Here is a 19,093-nt window from a genome sequence, read left to right as displayed (position 1 = left end):
ATCTTAATATTTACTAGTTCATGTTTACTTTGGTAATTGACAATACCGAGATGACGTCACCAGTCAAAATGGCGGTCAATTCGGTGAAAGAAATCTCTTCTCATTGAAAAGCGTTGGACTTTAGATCGTTGTAATTTGATTTGTGGGGATTATTTTGATTTTAATATGTGATTCGACGTCGTTTGACGACCATAACAATCCGTGCGGTTTGTGTGATAGTTACAGGCAAAATCAATACAACCTGCCGTTTGTTTTCACCGTATAAAGGAAACATTACATTGGGGACGCATCAGAAATGTCCGGATGTTCGGAATTCTCAATTAGCATGATTAAAACTACGTTAGTTTGCTAAACAGCCCCAATCCGAAAAAGCACAAACCACCAAACGTATTCGTGTGGATGTTGTGTTCTGTGGCGCCCCCTTTTGGTGATGCCCCGCATTGCGTTGCCCCCTCTTATCTCCATCCAAGCAGCAGAGAAAGAAGAGAGAAGAGCGCAGGCGAGCTGCTGCTGCTTGTATCCTCGCACCTCGACAATGGACAGCTGCTAGGCGGCAACAGCGACAGCGGCCGTTCCCCACCTCGCCCCAGTGGACCTCGGGTGGACCATGAAGTGTTGTCGGCTGTGGCTGGCCGTGTGCCTCCTCCTCCTCCTCAACGCCTCCTGTCGCTTCAGCTCCGCCGCCCGACATGGTAAGAGGAGCTCCTTCGGCGCGCACTTGTTTCTTGAAACACCCCCCAAGTAACTATCTCATTCACCATCAATGTACTAGCAATTGTAAAAAAAAAAAAATACTATATTTGAGCCTTAAAGCTGATGTAAATGGTGAAATCCAAAAGAGATCAGCTGGAATGAACGTGTGTGTCCATTTGATGTAAATGGTCTGTCTCTGGATAATTTTGTTTCGCGCAAGGGAATCAACAAGAAGGGAGCCCGAGTATTGTACAGCAAAAAAAAAAAAAACAGGAGACGACAAGCCTTTAAAATATACAGTCTTTGAAATTCGGAAATATTACAGGACAACAACATATGATAACTGTTCTCGTACGGTAGTTGGACACACAATTCTGAGGGTGGGGGCTCGAGTTGGAGTGATTTTTGTCTCATAGTATCAATCATCTACTCGTCTACTCGTTAAGCCTTCAAATGGCATAAAAGGCCGCCGCAGGCCCGACACACTGTGGAGCGGAATCGTTACGGAGGAAATGAGGCACTTATAAGGGGGTACATAGAGGGAGGAGTCAATATTGTGTGTGTTGATGGAGGACCAATTCTACTCGCCCGTCCGTGTCTTTGAGCCACTTCAGGCTGCTCTTAACGGCAGGTGCAGTCACAGTGATCGGGGGCCTCGCACCCAAGTCCAAAGTTCAACTTTCAGCCTCCCGGGTTGTCATGCTGTTGCCTCGCCGACCACTCGGCAGGAACGCCATCCCGCCCGAGTGCCCGCCCGGCGCCTTTCTCTGTCGGCATTTTCATCAACTCCTGCCACCTGATCATCCTCACTACAAGTCAAGTCAACTTTTTATAGTTCCCGCCGACAACTGAAGGATATCTCAAAGACACGAAGTCCCTTGAAGCAAACCCGACCCCCCGGGCTCTGTGGGTGGGGCAACTGTATGTCTTGGCTGGTTTGTAGAGACAGATTGTAAACAGAGAGAGAAAACCTGGATAGTGTTTGAGTGACGACAACAATGGGAACAGCATCTGCTCTATCGACAACAATCGTCGTCCCATGAGTATCGTCTGTCTCCTCGTCCATCTTCCTCATCAGTACACTTTTGTTATCTTGCCCATTCTCCGACCCGCCGCCGTTTTTGTTGAAATTGGTAGTCGTTTTTTTTAGCTGAAGCTGCGAACACACACCACTGACACCGTTCCAGTATATTCTGTCAAAAGTATTATAGAACCCTTTGAACTTTTGCCACATTTCAGGCTTTATACATAAAGATATCGAAATAAAAAAATAAAAATTGGTGAAGAATCACCGAGTAGGACTGAAGTGGAACCAAATGTGTACATTTTAAACTTTTTTTTATTTTACTAATAACTCAAAAGTATGGCGTGCTGAATTATTACCCCCCTTTTCTCTTAGTGCAGCCAACTGATTCCGGAAATTCCCAGATGATTTCTGAATAATCTAATGTTGACATAAATGGTGAAATATTATAGAACGCTTTGAACTTTTTGACCTTTTGTCACATTTCAGGCTTCAAGTTTGATTTTTTTCTTTTCTTTCTCTTTTTTTGTGTGAAGAATCAACACCAAGTTGGACACAATCGTGAAGTGGAAGGAAATGTGTATGATATTAAATTATTATTATTATTTTTTTTTACTAATAACTGAAAAGTATGGTGTGCTGAATTATTCCCCCCCTTTTCTCTCAGTGCAGCCAACTGACTCCATAAGTTGATTTCTGAATGATCCAATGTGGACATAAATGGCGAAAGTACTATAGAACCCTTTGAAATGTTTTGGCTTCAAACATAAATATATCAAGTTGGATTTGTGTGTGTGTGTGTGTGTGTGTGTGTGTGTGTGTGTGTGTGTGTGTGTGTGTGTGTGTGTGTGTGTGTGTGTGTGTGTGTGTGTGTGTGTGTGTGTGTGTGTGTGTGTGTGTGTGTGTGTGGAATCAACACCAACCGGGACACAATCATGAAGTGGAACGAAATTTGTATGATATTTTAACTTTTTTTTTTTTTAAACAATTAAATAATTAAAAAGTAATGGCTAACTGATTCCAGAAGTTCCCTGCCTGATGATTTCTGAATGATTGTTGACATAATGAGAGTCCACCGAGGTGTAATCTCTCGCGCCTCCTTTGAGGGGATCATCACAGGTTTTGTAGTGTGCGACATTTCCGAATGTTTTTGTTTCATCTCACATTTCGGCGATCAATGTTTTGTGAGCATTTTCAGAACCAATCTGTTCTTCAGAGGCCCAATTCAATTCATGTCATCACTCTTGTTCTATGGGTCAAGACGCGTGGGCGCGGGGTGGTGGCGCCGCATGTGTGAGTGGAGGAGGGGTTAGATGTGGGAAAGGGCTCCCCAGATGTTCCCGCCCCGTTTCGCATTTAGCGAAATGTCACTGATGTTTTTGTACTCCACATCATTTCCTCAATAATCAACTGACTCTGCGGGAAAGAAATGTTTGCCAATTCTCTTCATAAAGTCATCCGATTGCGCCCCCGCCCGCCCCTCCTCATGTTGCAGTCATCACACATTACACGACGGGATCATAATGAAACCTTAATGAAGTCAAACAGGTGTGAATAATGAGAACAGAGTGAGCGGCCTCACATCTGCTGCTGTTTGCCACCTGGCAAGATTCTGAAAAGGTCAATTGGAACTCATACATATTTAATAAGGTTATTATCAAAGAGAGCTACAGTTCTGTCTTATGTGGTTTTATTGATGAAGCGTGACCCCACTTAATAAAAAAACAAAAACTGAATTCAGTCTGTTCTTTTGTTTCCAGGTTGCTTATTTGAGAAGAAACTTTGTCCCAGAGATCATCTGTGCAATGACGGTGAGTTTGTACACCCTCCATCATAAAGTGCTGCTTTTACGGCCGCTCTTGCTTCTCGTCGTAATCATTTCCAACATCCCTGAGCCCGTAACGAGCCTACGCTTTTAAAGACGTGTCATTAGGAAGCGTTGGAGGCCTCATTGTTGAAGCTTTCTGCTCCCACTCGACCCGAGGAGTAAAACTAGACAAAGTAGAGACATTTGTAGTCCAGGAGTTGCGCAGAAGTACAAAACCTACTGTGTTTATGTTTGGAGCAGAAAAAAACAAATAGTTTGAGTCTCAGATTCAATACGGCGTATGCAAAGATAGAAAGCGTATGAATCAAAGTGGGAGGAAATGCAACGTGAACGACGTCTCCACCGTCAGCGGTTATCCGCCAATTGCAGGCTGAGGGAAGGTGTTGCTATGGCGACGGTGACATCACCTGCCTGACAACCGTGTGTCTCCCTTGTGTGTGTGTGTGCGCGCGTGTGTTTGTTTTGATGAGAGATAGCGGCGGCAGAGATGCGATGACTCATCGGCGCACGCGCACGCGCACGCGCACTTCCGCAGCGAATGTTGATGTGATTTAAATGTCAAGTCGTGCGAAAGTGCAGCAGAACGCGCCTGCAAATCGCAGCACCAGCACAGTCACGCCCCAAAGGATTTTTTTTTCACTTTTAGCCTTTTACCCTGCTGAATTTGAATTTCCAATGTGCAGGTTGTAAAGCAACTTCTTTCTGCATGGTTGCTGTATATTATGGAGGAGCAAAAATGTTAAAATAAAAACATAAATAAATAGTAATAATAAAGCGAAAATGAAATCGGATATAAAAAATATAATTCAAAAATTAAATACAAAAAATAAATTGAATATATATATATATATATAATTTTTTTTATAGTAAAAAATAAAAAACGAGATTCAAAAAATAAAAATTAACGTGGAAATCAATAAATAAAAGTGAAAATAAAAACGGATATAAAAAATATAATTCAAAAATTGAATACTAAAAATAAATATAAATGGAAATAAAAACAACAACAAAATAGATAAGGTAAAAATAAATGCAAAAAAAAAAGATGAAAAGAAAATTAATGTGGAAATAAAGAATTCTTTGTCTTGTTTTTTATTTTTGTATTTATTTTCACGTATATATATATATATACACACACACACACACGTTATTTTGTATTTTTATATCCGTTTTCAGCTTCACTTAATATTTTTTATTTAGGCATTTTTGGTCCTCCATACATACATATGTATGAAAAGCAACCACATAGCAATAATTATGCTCTATGTTCTATGTGCCCCACTAGTATAATAAAACATGCTCTTCTGATTAATATTGTGTGTAGGGAATAATAATTAAAAGGCCTAATCCACCCGTTTGTATCCATCCAAGAAGGCTGCCTGCCGTCGACTAAAGTTGACATGAATGGACATGACCTCTTCTAATCTACCGTGTTCCCATGCAGATGGTTTGTTTGGACAGTGTTGGGCTCCCCACCACGATCCAGTCCAGTACCTGGTGTCTGTACCCGATCTGCATAAGCTGCAGGAGGTTCTGAAAGAGCTAATGGCACAAGGTGAGTCACACATTTCACTTGCGTAAAATGCAGCTATCGTCCTTAAAACCTGCGCGGGCTGAGCAGGCATGACTTGGAGGGATGACGTCACCCAAGCAACAATCGGGCGAGAGTTGAGTCGCATTCCCTCTATTAGCTCCTCACAGCTTCACCAGCGCAAACAGTAAGAAATGTCACCTAAGCACAACCTAGGCACGAAAATCCCAGAGGAGGATTTTCAAATCCATCTTTTCACTCCCGTGTTATCCAGGCTGCTCAGTCAGCGGAGAATTCCGAGACCTGAAGAAGCTGATGACCCACAATTGATACAACAGTACGTAGACTACCTGATGCTTGACCCCTCCTCATCCTCCATACATGGGCAGATGCCGCTGCTGGATCCGTACATTTACCACCAGGTAGAGAAATAAAAGTGGCCGTGCGATAGTGTGCCAAAATGTGAGTTTTGATGTTGAAGCTGCAGGAGTTGTGCCATCATACGCACCGTAGTCAAAATGGACTCTGCGGGTCTGACTCCAAGCGACATAACCACATTTTTAACTCCATTTGAACCGTCTGGTTGTTCCAAAGTTGAGACTCAAAACTAAAGATGAGAGGGTGTTCTTCATCGGGTTTCCACTGCTTATTAAGGAGTTGAATTGTCCCGTCAACGTTTTATTTGACAACTTCCACGTGTTTCTTTTTATGCTCTTTATTTTGGTACCTTGGCATTCATATCCTACTTGTATGTTTGTCCACCAGACTCTTATTTCTTCTTTGTCTTTTATCTACTGTATGCACTCGTTTAGCATAGTGCCCCCTAGTGTTTTTGACGAAGACATTACATAACTGCAATGCCTTGTGGTACAGGCTACATTTACTGGAAGTGAAATGCGTGGCAATACTTTGGATATTACATTGTCCGTAATGTAAAACTGTTACTCTAAAAAATAAATAAATTGTTGGAGTTCAACTTATGCCATATTAATTCAAATAAACCGTATTTTCACTCGTACTCTGTCTGAATGGTATCAGTGGCATCCTTACTTACTACACTGTAAAAACAGACGGGTCAAAAATAACCCAAACGTGTCAAAAAAGGACCAACCCAACTTTTTGGGTTATTGATTTAGATTAACTGGACTGCTTTGTACAAAAATGGGTTGTTTTTATTTATTTGACTCCATGTTTTTGGGTTATTCATGTCACCGCCGTTCGTCCATTTGACCCCAAGAGTTGGGTCAAATGAATAACACAAAATTGGGGTGTTGTTTTTTTCAGGTTATTCATTTGACCCAACTTTTTGGGTTATTCATTGAACTGTCATTGGGTTATTCATTTAATCCATAAAGCGGGGTCAAAAGCAAAACCCACAAAACAATCCTACTAACCTACATGAGCCTTCCTGGTCTCAGTCAGATCTGTTGGGTTCTTGCATTTCTTGGGTTCCTCAAAGGGTTCATACACGCTAAAAACAGTCAAAAATAACCCAGCTATGGGTCAAAAATTGGGTCTGTTTGACCCAACTTTGAGTCAAGAAATTGTTTTTTTTGTGTAAAACAACTCATAAATATTGGTCAGATCCTTTACAAAAAATTGGGTCATTTTGTATAAAACAACCCAGAAAGTTGGGTCAAATTGACCCATAATGTGAATCGGTCCATTTTGGATCCATAATAGGGTTACTTTTGACCCGACTGTCTTTAGAGCGTAAGATAGATACATATGTTATCTTTGGTATGTTTATTTTGCTTATTTTGTTTAACATACATTTTTCTGTCTATGTTTTCTTTTTACGTTTTTAAAGGTGAGACATATATAAACGTGTTATTATTATTGTTATTCTCTTCAGCGTGAGGCTGAACGATCCCTCAACTCCCTGGAAGATGATCCAACTTCTCCGTTCCTCCGCTACTCCCCTCCCCGCTCCAGATCCAGAGGAAAGGCTCTGGACAGAGACAAGCAACTTCTCCACAACTTGGTGTCCAATTACCTCACTTCTCCATCCTCCTCTTCCTCCTCCTCCTCCTCCTCCTCCTCCCCTGTCCAGGTTGCTTCCCGCCACAGGGGAGCACCTGCACAATCTTTAGCATTAGCCTCCTCCTTCTCAGAGCTTGACTTCCTGCCGGACTATGATCAAGACTACGTTTCCCAAATTAAACATCTTAATAAGCAGCCACAGAGCAAGGTGGCGCCCAAGTATGACGCTCTGGCAGGACTAGATGGTGAGAAAAGTTCAAGAATCAAATCATATAATACAGGTAAAAAAAAAGTCACATTGGAAATCAGTGAATCGAAGAAAAAAAATTTTTTTTTTACTTTCATACCAGTTGTGGTGACAACAAAAATAGCTTATTTGCAGGCAAAATACTTATTGACTTGCTTAGTGCTCGTGGTGCATACGCAATCAACATGTGTTCCCAAAGTAGTGTCAATTTCGTCAACGAAAACTAAACAAAAATAATTTCGTCAATGCACATTTTTCACCGGACTAAACCTAGACGAGGCTAAAGCCCTCATTAATAAACAACAAGTGGGACTAAATCAGTATGCGTTTTGTCGACTAACTAAGAAGAGACGAAAATGTACTTGTAAAATCTATGGACATTTTAGTTCATGGCCAAAGACAAAATTTCTTGGTTTTGTAAAATCCTGTCTCTGCTAATCTGTCACTGTGACACCGTCATGTGACAGTGACACGCCCCCTTTCAAATCTGCAGCTCGTCAGTGCAACATGCAAAAACACATGGGACAGGCAGGAGGTAAAAAAATAATAAAATAGATTACAGTTATAACGTATTATTAATCCGACAGCTAACGTTCCAACAATAAAGACCGCTAACTAATGGAGGCTAACTTGCTAGCTCGTAGCATGGAGTTTTAGTAGCCACTTGTTGATATACTCTAATTGTGTGTCAAGTTGTTTTTCATCAAAAAGATGTGAGAAAATTATATGTGAAATAGTTTTAGATCTGAAATGTTCAACATAGTCTGATGACAAAAAAATATAAAGGGGTAAAAAGATTATCCTGCCTAAAACTAGACTGAAACGTTGAAAGTTTTTGTTGACTAAAACTAGACGAATGGAATTATGTTTTCTTGTACTAAAATGCTAGATTTATAGTCGACTAAAAATGGACGAAATAAAAACGGGGTGAGGTTAACTAACTATGATAAAAACTAACAAGCGTGATTGAAACTGGACTAAAACAGACTGCATTTAAAAATGGCAGATACAATTGACACTATCCCATAGTTTTGCTAATCTTGTGAAATGTCCAACAAAAACATGCTAAATTAGCTCATGGGAAGTTTTATTCAAAATCTGTTGCAGTGATAGTTAACGTTCTCACATTTCACGTTCTCAATGTTGCCATGAAAGTCCCATTCGGCGTAATGTTGAACTGTTTTGCAGCACGTTCTGTGCAGCGCCTGGATCAGCTGCTGGACCACTACGGCCTGGATGTCCAAGATTTGTCCCCTGAGCAGCGAGACCAACTGCCGGCTTTGCTCAAGCAGCTGCAGCTGGAGAGCTCCTTCAGCCAGAAAGCAATCCAAGGTCTCCTTTCTCCGCTCCTCACATTTCAATGCAAACTGTCGTACGTACGAATTCAGCGAGCGAGGGGACATGATGGATCAGCATACTGACGCGCATTCACATTTGCCAAGTGTTTTCACGAAAATGGATTGAAAAGCGCATACGGTACAACATCTCATTGCTCATCTTGTTGTGATGTGTTTCTTCCAGAAAATTATGGAAACAATGTTGGCACAGGGAAGAAGGTGAGCCAGATGCATGTCATTAACACATGTATTCTGTACTTTTATTAGTCTTAGGCCTTATTGGATTTGACTACTATTTCAGCTTGTTTTGGCCATTATTGTCCACATACTGACATTGTGTAATTTTGAAGAGTTAAAAAAAAAATATTGTGCTTCTCTTACACAGCCATTTTAAAAAGCCATTAATTTTGCCTCAGTTTAACCCTTTAAATTCCGTTTTGTTGGTAAAATATGGAGGTTGTAAAACAACCTCAAAAATTTAATTTCCATTGTTAAGTTATTAACATTGTTTTTCAGTTTCAATTTATATTTTAGCCGTTTTGGATTTAGTTATAGCAGTATGGCTCAATGAATAGAATTGTATTATCTGTCTCACTCTCAGAAGAAAGGGCAACGGGTTTGTACATTTGCTATCTTGAAGGGAGTTTTAGTCTGGGGCCGGTCTCTGCCGGTGGGAAGAGGGGAGGCACAGGCTGATGTATTGTTTTTCTCTAATCTGATTTGTATTCCTGGGAACTTGCTGAGGGAGGAGACTTTTCGTATTCACCGACTTTTCAATAAATAATGATGTGACGGAGAGCCGGACACACAATCTGATGGAACACGGCTTCAGTGTCGTCAGCTTTTGTCATCAGAAGCTTCTGATAATTATTTACCTTTGCAAAGGGACTTCTTCACCAGGATCTCACCATTCAGTTAATTGAACACGCAAAGAGTACAATGCTTAATATTGTCTACTCTAACACCATATACAGTGAGTATTCTCAGTACCACATTTCCACCCCAAGCAGTCTTTATGCAGAAAGCAGGGGGAGCTTTTACTTCTTGGATTACAATATAATTTCTTAAACTCAAAATTGCATCATTCGTCCCAAATAACAGCCAGTACTGGGGTTTATGAATGACTTGGCTGCTATACAGCGCCTTGTCGTCGTGGCGTGAAGTCCAGGTGGGATATATTCCAGTCACTGAAAGCTTTAAATTAATATACAGTACAGTATTTTCATGGATCAAATGTGTAATTGTGTATACGGAGGTGTCAAATCCAGGTCCAGAAAGATAAAACCCTGCCACAGTTTGGCTTTAGCTCCTAGTGCTAGCTAGCTAGCTAGCTCCCAAGCAGGTAAACAAGCATTGTGGGAGCTAGCTAGGCAGCTAGCTAACTAGCACCTGAGGCTAAAGCCAAACTGTGGCAGGGTTTTTACTTTCTGGACCTGGATTTGACACCTCTGTATGTATAGGCATAAGAAAGATGCTAGATAAAGTAACATTCATTTTTCTAGCTTGTAGCAGTGATATTTGATTGACAAGTACATTTTTTATTTTACAAGACATATTTATTTTCACTTTACAGGGACGTTAATGAATTTAAGAAGCTACATTTTCCATATACAGAACATTTAATTGTGAGAGTGACAATAGTTTATTTTCTTCATCAGATGACAAAGGGTTTCATGGAGCACAAAATGGCTGCCGCAGATGGTCTGCCAATCATAAAGTCCTCCAAACCAGCGGAGGTCCAAAAGCATACTCGCCTTGAAGTGGGAAACGACAAACCTGAAGAGTATGACCAACCAAATGTTTTATATAAACAAAACACTTTTACAATGATTTTCCTAACAAATACCCTTCTCTATCTTTTTGCCAGTGTGCTAAGTCCAGTGATAACCTCCTACGGGACCGACCCAAACTTAAAGAACCTGTCCGAGAAAGAAGGTTAATATTGCATCACTTTTGGTTGTTTGCCATAATTATGCATTCATAACAAAAGTCACAAAGTTATTGCAAGTCTGCAAATGCTCAGTTGCAGATAAGAGCCTCGCGGAGCCTGAAGCAAGACTGAAGGTTCTGCAGAACAGCGATGGCCAGGTGACAACAAGAAACATATCGACAATACATAGATCAATAGAGAATGAGACAGAGAGCCCAATAGAGAACTAAAAGAGATTATTTATTCATCCTGTGAGCAAAATTAAATTGTCACAGCATCAATATTGACACATATGAAATTGTAATATTAATGTAGGAACACTGAGGTAAGGAATTATGAACTGTTCAAATTATTTTTGGGACAAATTATTATTTACCTCTATCTGTTTCCGTTTTGAAGGAATTAACATTAGAATGTAGCTAAGTTTCATCCTTATTCACAAATCTATTTAGAATTCTGAGTAATTGAGGGTTTTTCAACATGGTCCTGGTTCATTTTCTATGCTCTGCTGCCACCTGCTGGCCGTTTGTGTAACAACTACCATTTCTTCAACCGTTCTTTGCAGTTGAGAGACTGCATCAAAGCCTTCTGTATGCTTGAGAAAAACATATTAATACGTATTTGGGACATTCACAGCATTTACAATTGGAAACAAATGAGTTAAAAGTCGATTTTTTGGTTCAAAAGCGTAATTCTGCCACCCGTGTGTAATCCTACCAAATAATTAAGTGACCAACACACAAACAATACAAATAATTCCTTTCAAGAAATCTGGGTTCAAATCTGTCTTTTCGCCAGCTAATTGGTGACTCAAATGTATCCATATATGGGAACGTGAGTGAGAATTTGTATTTTTTCTTATGCAGCACTTTGGCAATGTTTACTCTATTTTAAATGTGCTATATAAATAAACCTTGATATTATTCAAACATTTTTTATCATTGTTCTCAATAGCAAGCGAAGAACGCTGACAAAGCGTTGCCGCTAGCAACCCGAGTCCAGCCTGGCTCTCGCTGGCTTTCTTCTACCCTGGTGGCTTTCGCTTGCATTGGTGGCATCCTGCTGGCGGCCCTCAGCGCCACCTGCCTGCGTCACCACGCCCACCAACTGGCGGCCAAGAAGCTGGGCCTGGCGGGTGAGGGTGGAAACTTCACCCACCAGGAGTATCAGGTGAGGAAACAAACCCATGGCGTGTAAAAGTCTTTAAAAAAAAAGAAAAAAGAAGTGCTTATAGATCACTTGGTGCGATTTTGAGTGCTTTATGGTATTTGGTTTTGGTTTTGGCCTTGTACATTAGATTTGCAAAGTATGACATAATACTAAGTACTAATACTAATACTAACAACATAAGACGTGCATAACTGGCTCACCAGGACCTGTGTCGCCAGCATATGGCGTCCAAAGGTGCCTTCGGACGCCTGGAAGCCGCCGCCCTGGGCGCCGTTGGGGGGCCGAGCGGAGGAGGAGCGGCCGGTGGCGGAAGAGCGCCGGGAGCAGCAGTAAGGGGCTCCGACTCAAGAGTGAGCAGCGTGTCGTCCCAGTTCAGCGACGGAGCCCAGCCCAGTCCCAGCTCCCACAGCAGCACGCCGTCATGGTGCGAGGAGCCGGCACAGGCCAACATGGACATCTCCACTGGACACATGATTCTGGTATGGAGTAAAAGTCGTTTTATTCATTCATTTTTGTTCATGGAGATTAGTGCTGTCACTATTTCATCTGTTTAAAATGGATTATCCTATCGATTAATCAATCAAACAATGGCATAATCACGCCCACAACCCCTGCCCCATCCAATTTGTTTGTTTTTTGTTAATCCACTAAGAATTGATGAAAATGTAATTGAGTGGATATACGTACTCACATTTTTTTTACTTCTATGCTATACATATGCATTATTAAACACCAACAAGTGTAGCCTATGCTAAACGGTTAGCAATCGCGATTAGCATTAGCACGCTTGTTTGTGATTACCGTTTACGGTAAACTAACTACCATTTAGTTACATACAAACATCATTACATACAGTGCATCATTTTATGTACATTACACATGTAATAGTGTCTTAAAGCTTAGAGATGATGTTTCAACATTATTTCTTGAGTAAACAAGCGTAGAGCTAACTATTAGCTTCTTCTTTTTTTTCATTCATTTCACAGTTCACACTTTCAAATACAAAACAATGAATACAAAACTAAACAAAACAAATACAAATTTACTTCCAAAGGGTTATACAAGAGTCGACAATAAGACATACAAGATGAAGACAAGAAGACATTAAAGATGGGGGGTGATTTAAGAAGCCTTTGTTTATGAATAAAGAAATTGGCTAAACATAAAATAAAATCATAGCACAGTTCTTTGTTCTTGTGTTCAAGAAAAGTTACAATGTCTCTTGTTATAGGTCGATCTCCAAAATGTCCACAAGTCCAGTCTTGCACATGCTTCCAAAACACTTGAGTTCTAGTGCATTCAAAAAAATATGTGGTCTATTGTCCCTACACCATTCTAACAGAAAGCACATGCATTGTCATCTATTTTAAATAAAAAAAATTTAAGCAAATCTTTAGCAGGATAAACAGCATTGAAATTTTTAACTGTTTAATGAATTTGTTTGTACTTTTTTTTTTTTATCAGAGAGAGAAATCCCTTGAATAGTAATGGTACCCAATTGTGGGTCGACACGAGCTAACTATTAGCTACATGAGGTCAATAACTTCCTGTTATGCTGTCTTCTTCTGGGCACGTTTAGTGCATGACTGCCCTCTAACTGGTTAAGCGATGAACACCTAAAACCGAGTGGCAGCCTGGCAGGTTACATTTTGAAATAATTACAGCCCAAGTGCTTTTTTTATGACTCTCCTTTCCTGTGTTTTGGGGAAGCTCAATGTGCTGTATTGTCTTTAATAAAGTCGGTGAGCATTTATTTACACAGACAAATAACATCCGCCATTCGGCCACTAGATGGTGGACCAGATCACAGCCACCATTGCAATACTGTACTGCATGTGTCTGCAAAGAAGAAGAAAAAAGGCAGAAAATTGAAGTTGACTTTTTTTACCCAGCCTTAGTAGTGATGAAAGTTGTGTCCATAGCCTTAAAAAAGGGGGCACAGCATGAACCGGGGTGGAAAAACACAGCACATACAGCCACATAATGAAACATTCCAACAGAATTCTATGACTTACAGATATAGACGGAGGGAAATTGGGTTAGGGGAGGTGGTGTCCACGTGACATCCCAGATACTAATTGTTGTCTTTTCCTTTTTCTAAAGGCATACATGGAGGACCACTTGAGGAACAAAGACCGTCTGTTGAAGGAGTGGGAGGCTCTGTGTTCCTACCAGGCGGAGCCCAGCAGCGTTGCCGCGGCCCTGAGCGAGCCCAACATCAAGAAGAACCGTTTTCACCACTCGCTGCCCTGTGAGTTCCTCACAACAGCTTTCAGCTGTCGCACTGTGACATGCAACCCGACGTAAATGCTTGCTTTTTCTAGACGATCATGCCAGGGTGAAGCTGAAACCAGAGATCAACCCTTCTCGCGCCGACTACATCAACGCCAGCCCCATAGTGAGCCCCCATACTTTGAGAACTTTTGCTCTGAGTGCATGGAAACGGCTTTCAGGCAAAATTTCAGGACGAACCTAAAATGTACTGTAACATTTACAGGTGACCTGAATTTGACTTACTTTGGGAATTTTGCCATTCATTAAGTTCACCTCCAAAGTGTTTAGTGCATTTTAGGATTCATCCTGAAATTCCACCCAAATGCCAAATAAAGCTAAATGTTTGTGAGTGGTGATTATCATCGTTGCAGCTGGTTTCCATGGAAACGTGGCCATTAGCTCATTCTCCGCCTCCCTCGCTCGCTTCAGATTGAACATGACCCTCGGATGCCGGCCTATATTGCCACCCAGGGCCCCCTTTCCCACACCATTGCGGACTTCTGGCAGGTCAGTGACACATTTTGCTTGCATTTGATGTACTTTTAGATGTGTTCATCATCGATGGATGAAACATGGCTGAATGTTGCGCCAATGAATAAGCAACAAGCCAATTATGGGAACGCAAAGAGTCGATTATCGGCGCAAATATTTGGCTTTTTGACAAATATCGTATCTGTCTTCTTTTTTTTTTATCTGGTGGCCGATAATAGATCCATTTAAAACTGTGTTGATCTCAGGGAACTTTTTATTTAGATTGTTAACTTTATAAGAGATGCTGCTGGCTCGAGGAGCTCTCTGCATCTTTTGTTTTTGTTTGAAAGTAAAACAAAGATACATGAAAGTTGAACGTTTCCGTTATTTTGAAATGTTGGCAAAATGTATTTATTGTAGAAAACTATAGGGAGCTATGATATTTACTTGTGAATTAGGTTTTCATTTAGGTTTAAAGACATACTGATGACCCAGGGAACTTCCTGAAGTTTTTGTTAGCATTTTAAAACATATATGACGATTGTTTAACATTTCAAACAAAAAAATAATTTTTATCGACATTTTGCAAATCTAAAAAGTTGTTCAAAACATATGCTTTAAGACATAAGAGTTGGAGTTTGTATTTTAAAAATTGTTGACGCCAATATTTTCTCCCTTTTACTGAAATTGAATATTGGCTCCAAATATCGGTTATCAGTCTCCTTGACTAGTAATAATCGGTATCAGCCCTGAAGAGACCATATCGATCTATCTAGTAGAAAGTAGGAGTAGAAAATGCAGATGTCTGTTTTCAAATGTAGGGTTAAAAATGTCCCCCCCCCCCCCCCAAAAAAAAATAAACCGTCAAGTAAAGTAGAAATATAAAAAAAAATCAAAAAATAATCTACTTAACAAAGTATTTGTTTGTGGTTTCATCCACTGTGCGCAGATGGTGTGGGAAACCGGCTGCTCGGTGATCGTCATGATGACAGCTTTGGTGGAAGAGGGAGAGAAACAATGCGATCGCTACTGGCCAGATGAAGGATCCTCGCTCTACCATATCTATGAGGTGTGCTCAGCGCTGACATCTTGAACGTCTCTTACACTATATGGCGTGATTTGTTCTCTCACTGCCTGTCGCAATCTGGCAAAAGTAGCCACACAGATACTTGTGTAAAAAAGTGAAGAATTGCAAAATGGAAGTCAACATTAAACTTTTCTTGACAATAATATGTTATATGTGACCTCACTAGTCTAAACATGACATTCTGATTCATATTACATTTGTGGAATATGAGTTATGAAGCAAAATCAAGCCTGTTCGGGAAAGGCGGGGCTTGCGGCACAATACTTCGAGCTGATTGGACGATGCGGCATCTTTGCGCGTTTTGTTCTGACCAATCAAAGCAACGAATGAAAATCTCGTTTTCCGTCTCGCCTGGAGGGGGGGGGGGGGGGGGGGGGTGTTCGCCCTGCCTAAACAACGCCTGATTGGTCCGATCGAAGAAATAAAGATCGGCTGCAAACGTATCAGCGGGAGCGGTACAAGATGTATTCTCCGGAGTTTGTCAACTCACAAATACCGCGAGAATTCATCTTGCTGGCAAGGTTATCATAGAACATATTGTTGCCAAGAAATTTGGGGCTGTTAACTTCCTCTTTAAGTACAGTAAAGAAGTATTTATACTCTGTTACTGTCTGCAGGTGAACCTGGTGTCGGAGCACATCTGGTGTAACGACTTCCTGGTGCGAAGCTTCTACCTGAAGAATGTTCAGACGCAGGAGACCCGAACCCTGACTCAGTTCCACTTCCTTAGCTGGCCGGCTCATGGGATCCCCACCTCCACACGCCCCCTACTGGACTTTCGCAGGTACAACCTCAGAAAGACAAACAAATAACATGGAGTCAGCAAGAAAAAGATAGGAATACTGTACTTAAAAACAACAACAACAACCATAATGATAATAATGAATTTGTCCCGCACTCCACCCTTCATGCTAGTTATTTATTGTTGAACATATCAGTCTGTGTCATTCTTGTGGTTTGCAGCTTGTAGTCTGAGTCCAGTTGCATAGTCACAAAAATGATCATGGACTGATGTGGCTGCAGCAAGGCGCCCATCACTCAAATGTAAACCTTGTTTGACCTTGTTTAACTTTGACCTTGTATATGTTCTCAACGGACAATATTTTCTCACTTCCTCAGGAAAGTGAATAAATGCTACAGAGGACGCTCTTGCCCAATCATCATCCACTGCAGGTTTGATATGATGTTCATTTCAGAATACATAGCAATGGAAAAGTAACTCCTTATTTTAACATATAGCCTATTATGTATTTATTATAATTATTATTATTTTTTTTTTTGTTCTTTAAACTGTTTCCCAACCTTTATTAAGCCTCGACGCACACCGTATTTTAGATGAGAAAAATCTCACAATATCAACAAAACTCACAAATTGACATAGTGTGAAATATACATGTTAATTGTAACTTCTGTCATCTAGGAAAGATGATTGAATTTTTCTACCTGTCACCACAATGCTGGCCGAAATGTAGTCGATCAAACTTTTTTACACCATGTGCTCTGAAGAAAAAAAAAACTAGCTTTTAATGATCAACATTAAAATACACTAATGTAGTAAGTAAAACTTTCACCAAAAACAAAACAAAGATTTGACTTCTACAAAGTATATTTTATATTTTTGCAAGCCAATGTAACTTTATGCATAGTTTGAACATTCATACCGTGCTAAATATAGGAAACTTTTTTTTTAACCTACGTATTTAATGTTTTACACAAGTCAAATAAAAGCATACCTAATAAATAAATACAAGTTTAAAAACATTTATTAAAGATAAAAACAAATATTGTGTACCAATAAGTGAACTCCAACAGAACTGCACTTGGGCAGTGATTATCTTGCATACCACTAGAGGGAGCATGTGTACCACAGAATCAGTACAGCACATTATTTGTCCTCAATAAGTGCTCATTTTTAGACCAATTAAATGGACAAGTTCTCGCAGTACGTGTGACAATTTCTCATGATACGCTAACATCGCGTGGCACACAGGTTGATTTGATGTGACTGATGTTTTTCTTGCTTTGTCGTTGTCGCCATAGTAACGGAACAGGTCGGACTGGTACTTACATCCTGATCGACATGGTTCTAAATCGTATGGCTAAAGGTGAGCTTTGAAATTTAAAAAAAAACTTGTCCTCATCAAAAGTGACAAGACCAAGATGACATTTCCTGTTCTGCAGGTGTGAAGGAAATCGACATCGCTGCGACGCTGGAACACATTCGTGACCAGAGGCCTGGGATGGTTCGCACTAAGGTCAATAAATATTTGTGTACAAGACACATTTTGCACATGGTTTACTCTAACAGACAGATTCTGAAGAGGTTGTGAGGTTGTTATAAAATTATATTATGCTACAGTAATATTTTTAAAATTATTTGCTATAATAATAACAATTCCAAGTCATCATCAAGCTCCAACTTTTTGCTTTTAGGACCAGTTTGAATTCGCCCTGACTGCTGTGGCCGAAGAGGTGAACGCCATCTTGAAAGCTCTGCCCCCGTAAAGCGGTACCGAACCTCTGTCTGACGACCTCTAACCTCCTTTTCTCTCTTGACTGCCTTTTGCCTTGAAAGTCAACAGTGATGTCACACTATAAAAAAAAATGAAGTCGTCTGTAAATGTAAACTTTGGGAAGGATTTGCACAGGCCGTAACACAATAATATTTGCCACATATTTAACATATCTGCATGAAAAACTATACTACATTTACACTTTAAGATGCCATGTCCCTACCTGCAACTTACTAATATAGCCCCCTCCCCCAACCTTTTGGAAGTAATTACAACACAAATTCAGATTACCTGCACAAATTTAGCCTGATGATGATGATGTTGTGATGGTTTGCTTGTGGGGGGGCCTTAAGCAAATTTCTTTCAGCTTGTGCTCATGTGGTGCTCTGTTGTAAATTGTGCTGCTTAATACGTCATGTTTATGTCTCAGGAAGTGTATGTTGGACTCAGAGAAGATTGGGAAAAAAATGCATCATATCATTTGATTTATTACTACAGAAAAGTATTCGATAAGAAGGTTGATACTGGGCTGTGATCATTGATATTTTGCTAGAAGTAAACTTTCCACCTGCTGAAAAATTATCCTTTTCTGTGTGCCATTGAAGTGGTTGTATTGTCGTATACCTCATGCAATTTAGAAAAGGAAAAAAAAAAAAGAAATGTTATACAATGAGAACATATTTTATAACCGTGAAATTATAAATAAATATTTTCGTGTTTAAGTGCTGCAATCAGTTTGTTTGTCTTTGTGCTTCAAAAATGCAGAAAGGGATTATGCATCCACAATAAGGGCCATTCTTGGCTATTGGAGACTTCAGAAAGGGGGTTTAACATTAAAAAACATGACATGTATAAGATTCGGATTTTGTGTTTGTAGAGCTCAAGCATCTTTCAAACTAGACATTGCTCTGCGAATCAGCTAGTTGAACCAAAGAAAATCCTTAGTACAGTATGTACAGTATCAAACAAGTTTTTTTCCAAATGTAGTTTACTTTACATTACAAT

The 19,093-nt window shown here is 40.2% G+C and overlaps 1 protein-coding gene across 3 annotated transcripts; it reads left to right on the top strand.

Annotated features, from left to right (window-relative positions):
- Positions 1-437: 437 nt before the first annotated feature.
- Positions 438-18,810, top strand: LOC147180025 (receptor-type tyrosine-protein phosphatase-like N). Of its 3 annotated transcripts, none has more exons than XM_086069291.1 (22): positions 438-692; positions 3,478-3,528; positions 4,990-5,100; positions 5,167-5,263; positions 5,351-5,498; positions 6,932-7,304; positions 8,495-8,638; positions 8,828-8,862; positions 10,302-10,426; positions 10,511-10,578; positions 10,673-10,731; positions 11,528-11,743; positions 11,947-12,222; positions 13,847-13,994; positions 14,068-14,141; positions 14,447-14,524; positions 15,438-15,557; positions 16,193-16,359; positions 16,695-16,748; positions 17,616-17,680; positions 17,757-17,830; positions 18,009-18,810. In XM_086069291.1, exons 1-22 carry the CDS (start codon positions 608-610, stop codon positions 18,078-18,080), a joined length of 2,640 nt encoding a protein of 879 aa, XP_085925417.1. In that variant the 5' UTR covers positions 438-607; the 3' UTR covers positions 18,081-18,810. The 3 variants fall into 3 exon arrangements, with proteins under 3 accessions (XP_085925417.1, XP_085925416.1, XP_085925418.1); XM_086069290.1 differs by having other exon boundaries at positions 10,667-10,731; XM_086069292.1 differs by having other exon boundaries at positions 439-692; positions 10,667-10,731; positions 11,962-12,222.
- Positions 18,811-19,093: the final 283 nt, after the last annotated feature.

Source organism: Leptonotus elevatus, chromosome 2 (genome assembly GCF_054856555.1).
Source record: "Leptonotus elevatus isolate MCC_2025b chromosome 2, RoL_Lele_1.0, whole genome shotgun sequence".
Classification (NCBI taxonomy): Eukaryota; Metazoa; Chordata; class Actinopteri; order Syngnathiformes; family Syngnathidae; genus Leptonotus; species Leptonotus elevatus.
This window is presented reverse-complemented; position numbering and strand designations above follow the sequence as displayed.

Excerpts from the sequence above, each read along its gene's own strand:
- LOC147180025 (XM_086069290.1), top strand. The coding sequence starts at position 608 with ATGAAGTGTTGTCGGCTGTGGCTGGCCGTGTGCCTCCTCCTCCTCCTC. Across the intron at positions 14,525-15,437 it reads CCATTGCGGACTTCTGGCAG|ATGGTGTGGGAAACCGGCTG; the intron begins GTCAGTGACACA and ends CACTGTGCGCAG. Across the intron at positions 17,831-18,008 it reads CTGGGATGGTTCGCACTAAG|GACCAGTTTGAATTCGCCCT; the intron begins GTCAATAAATAT and ends TTTTGCTTTTAG.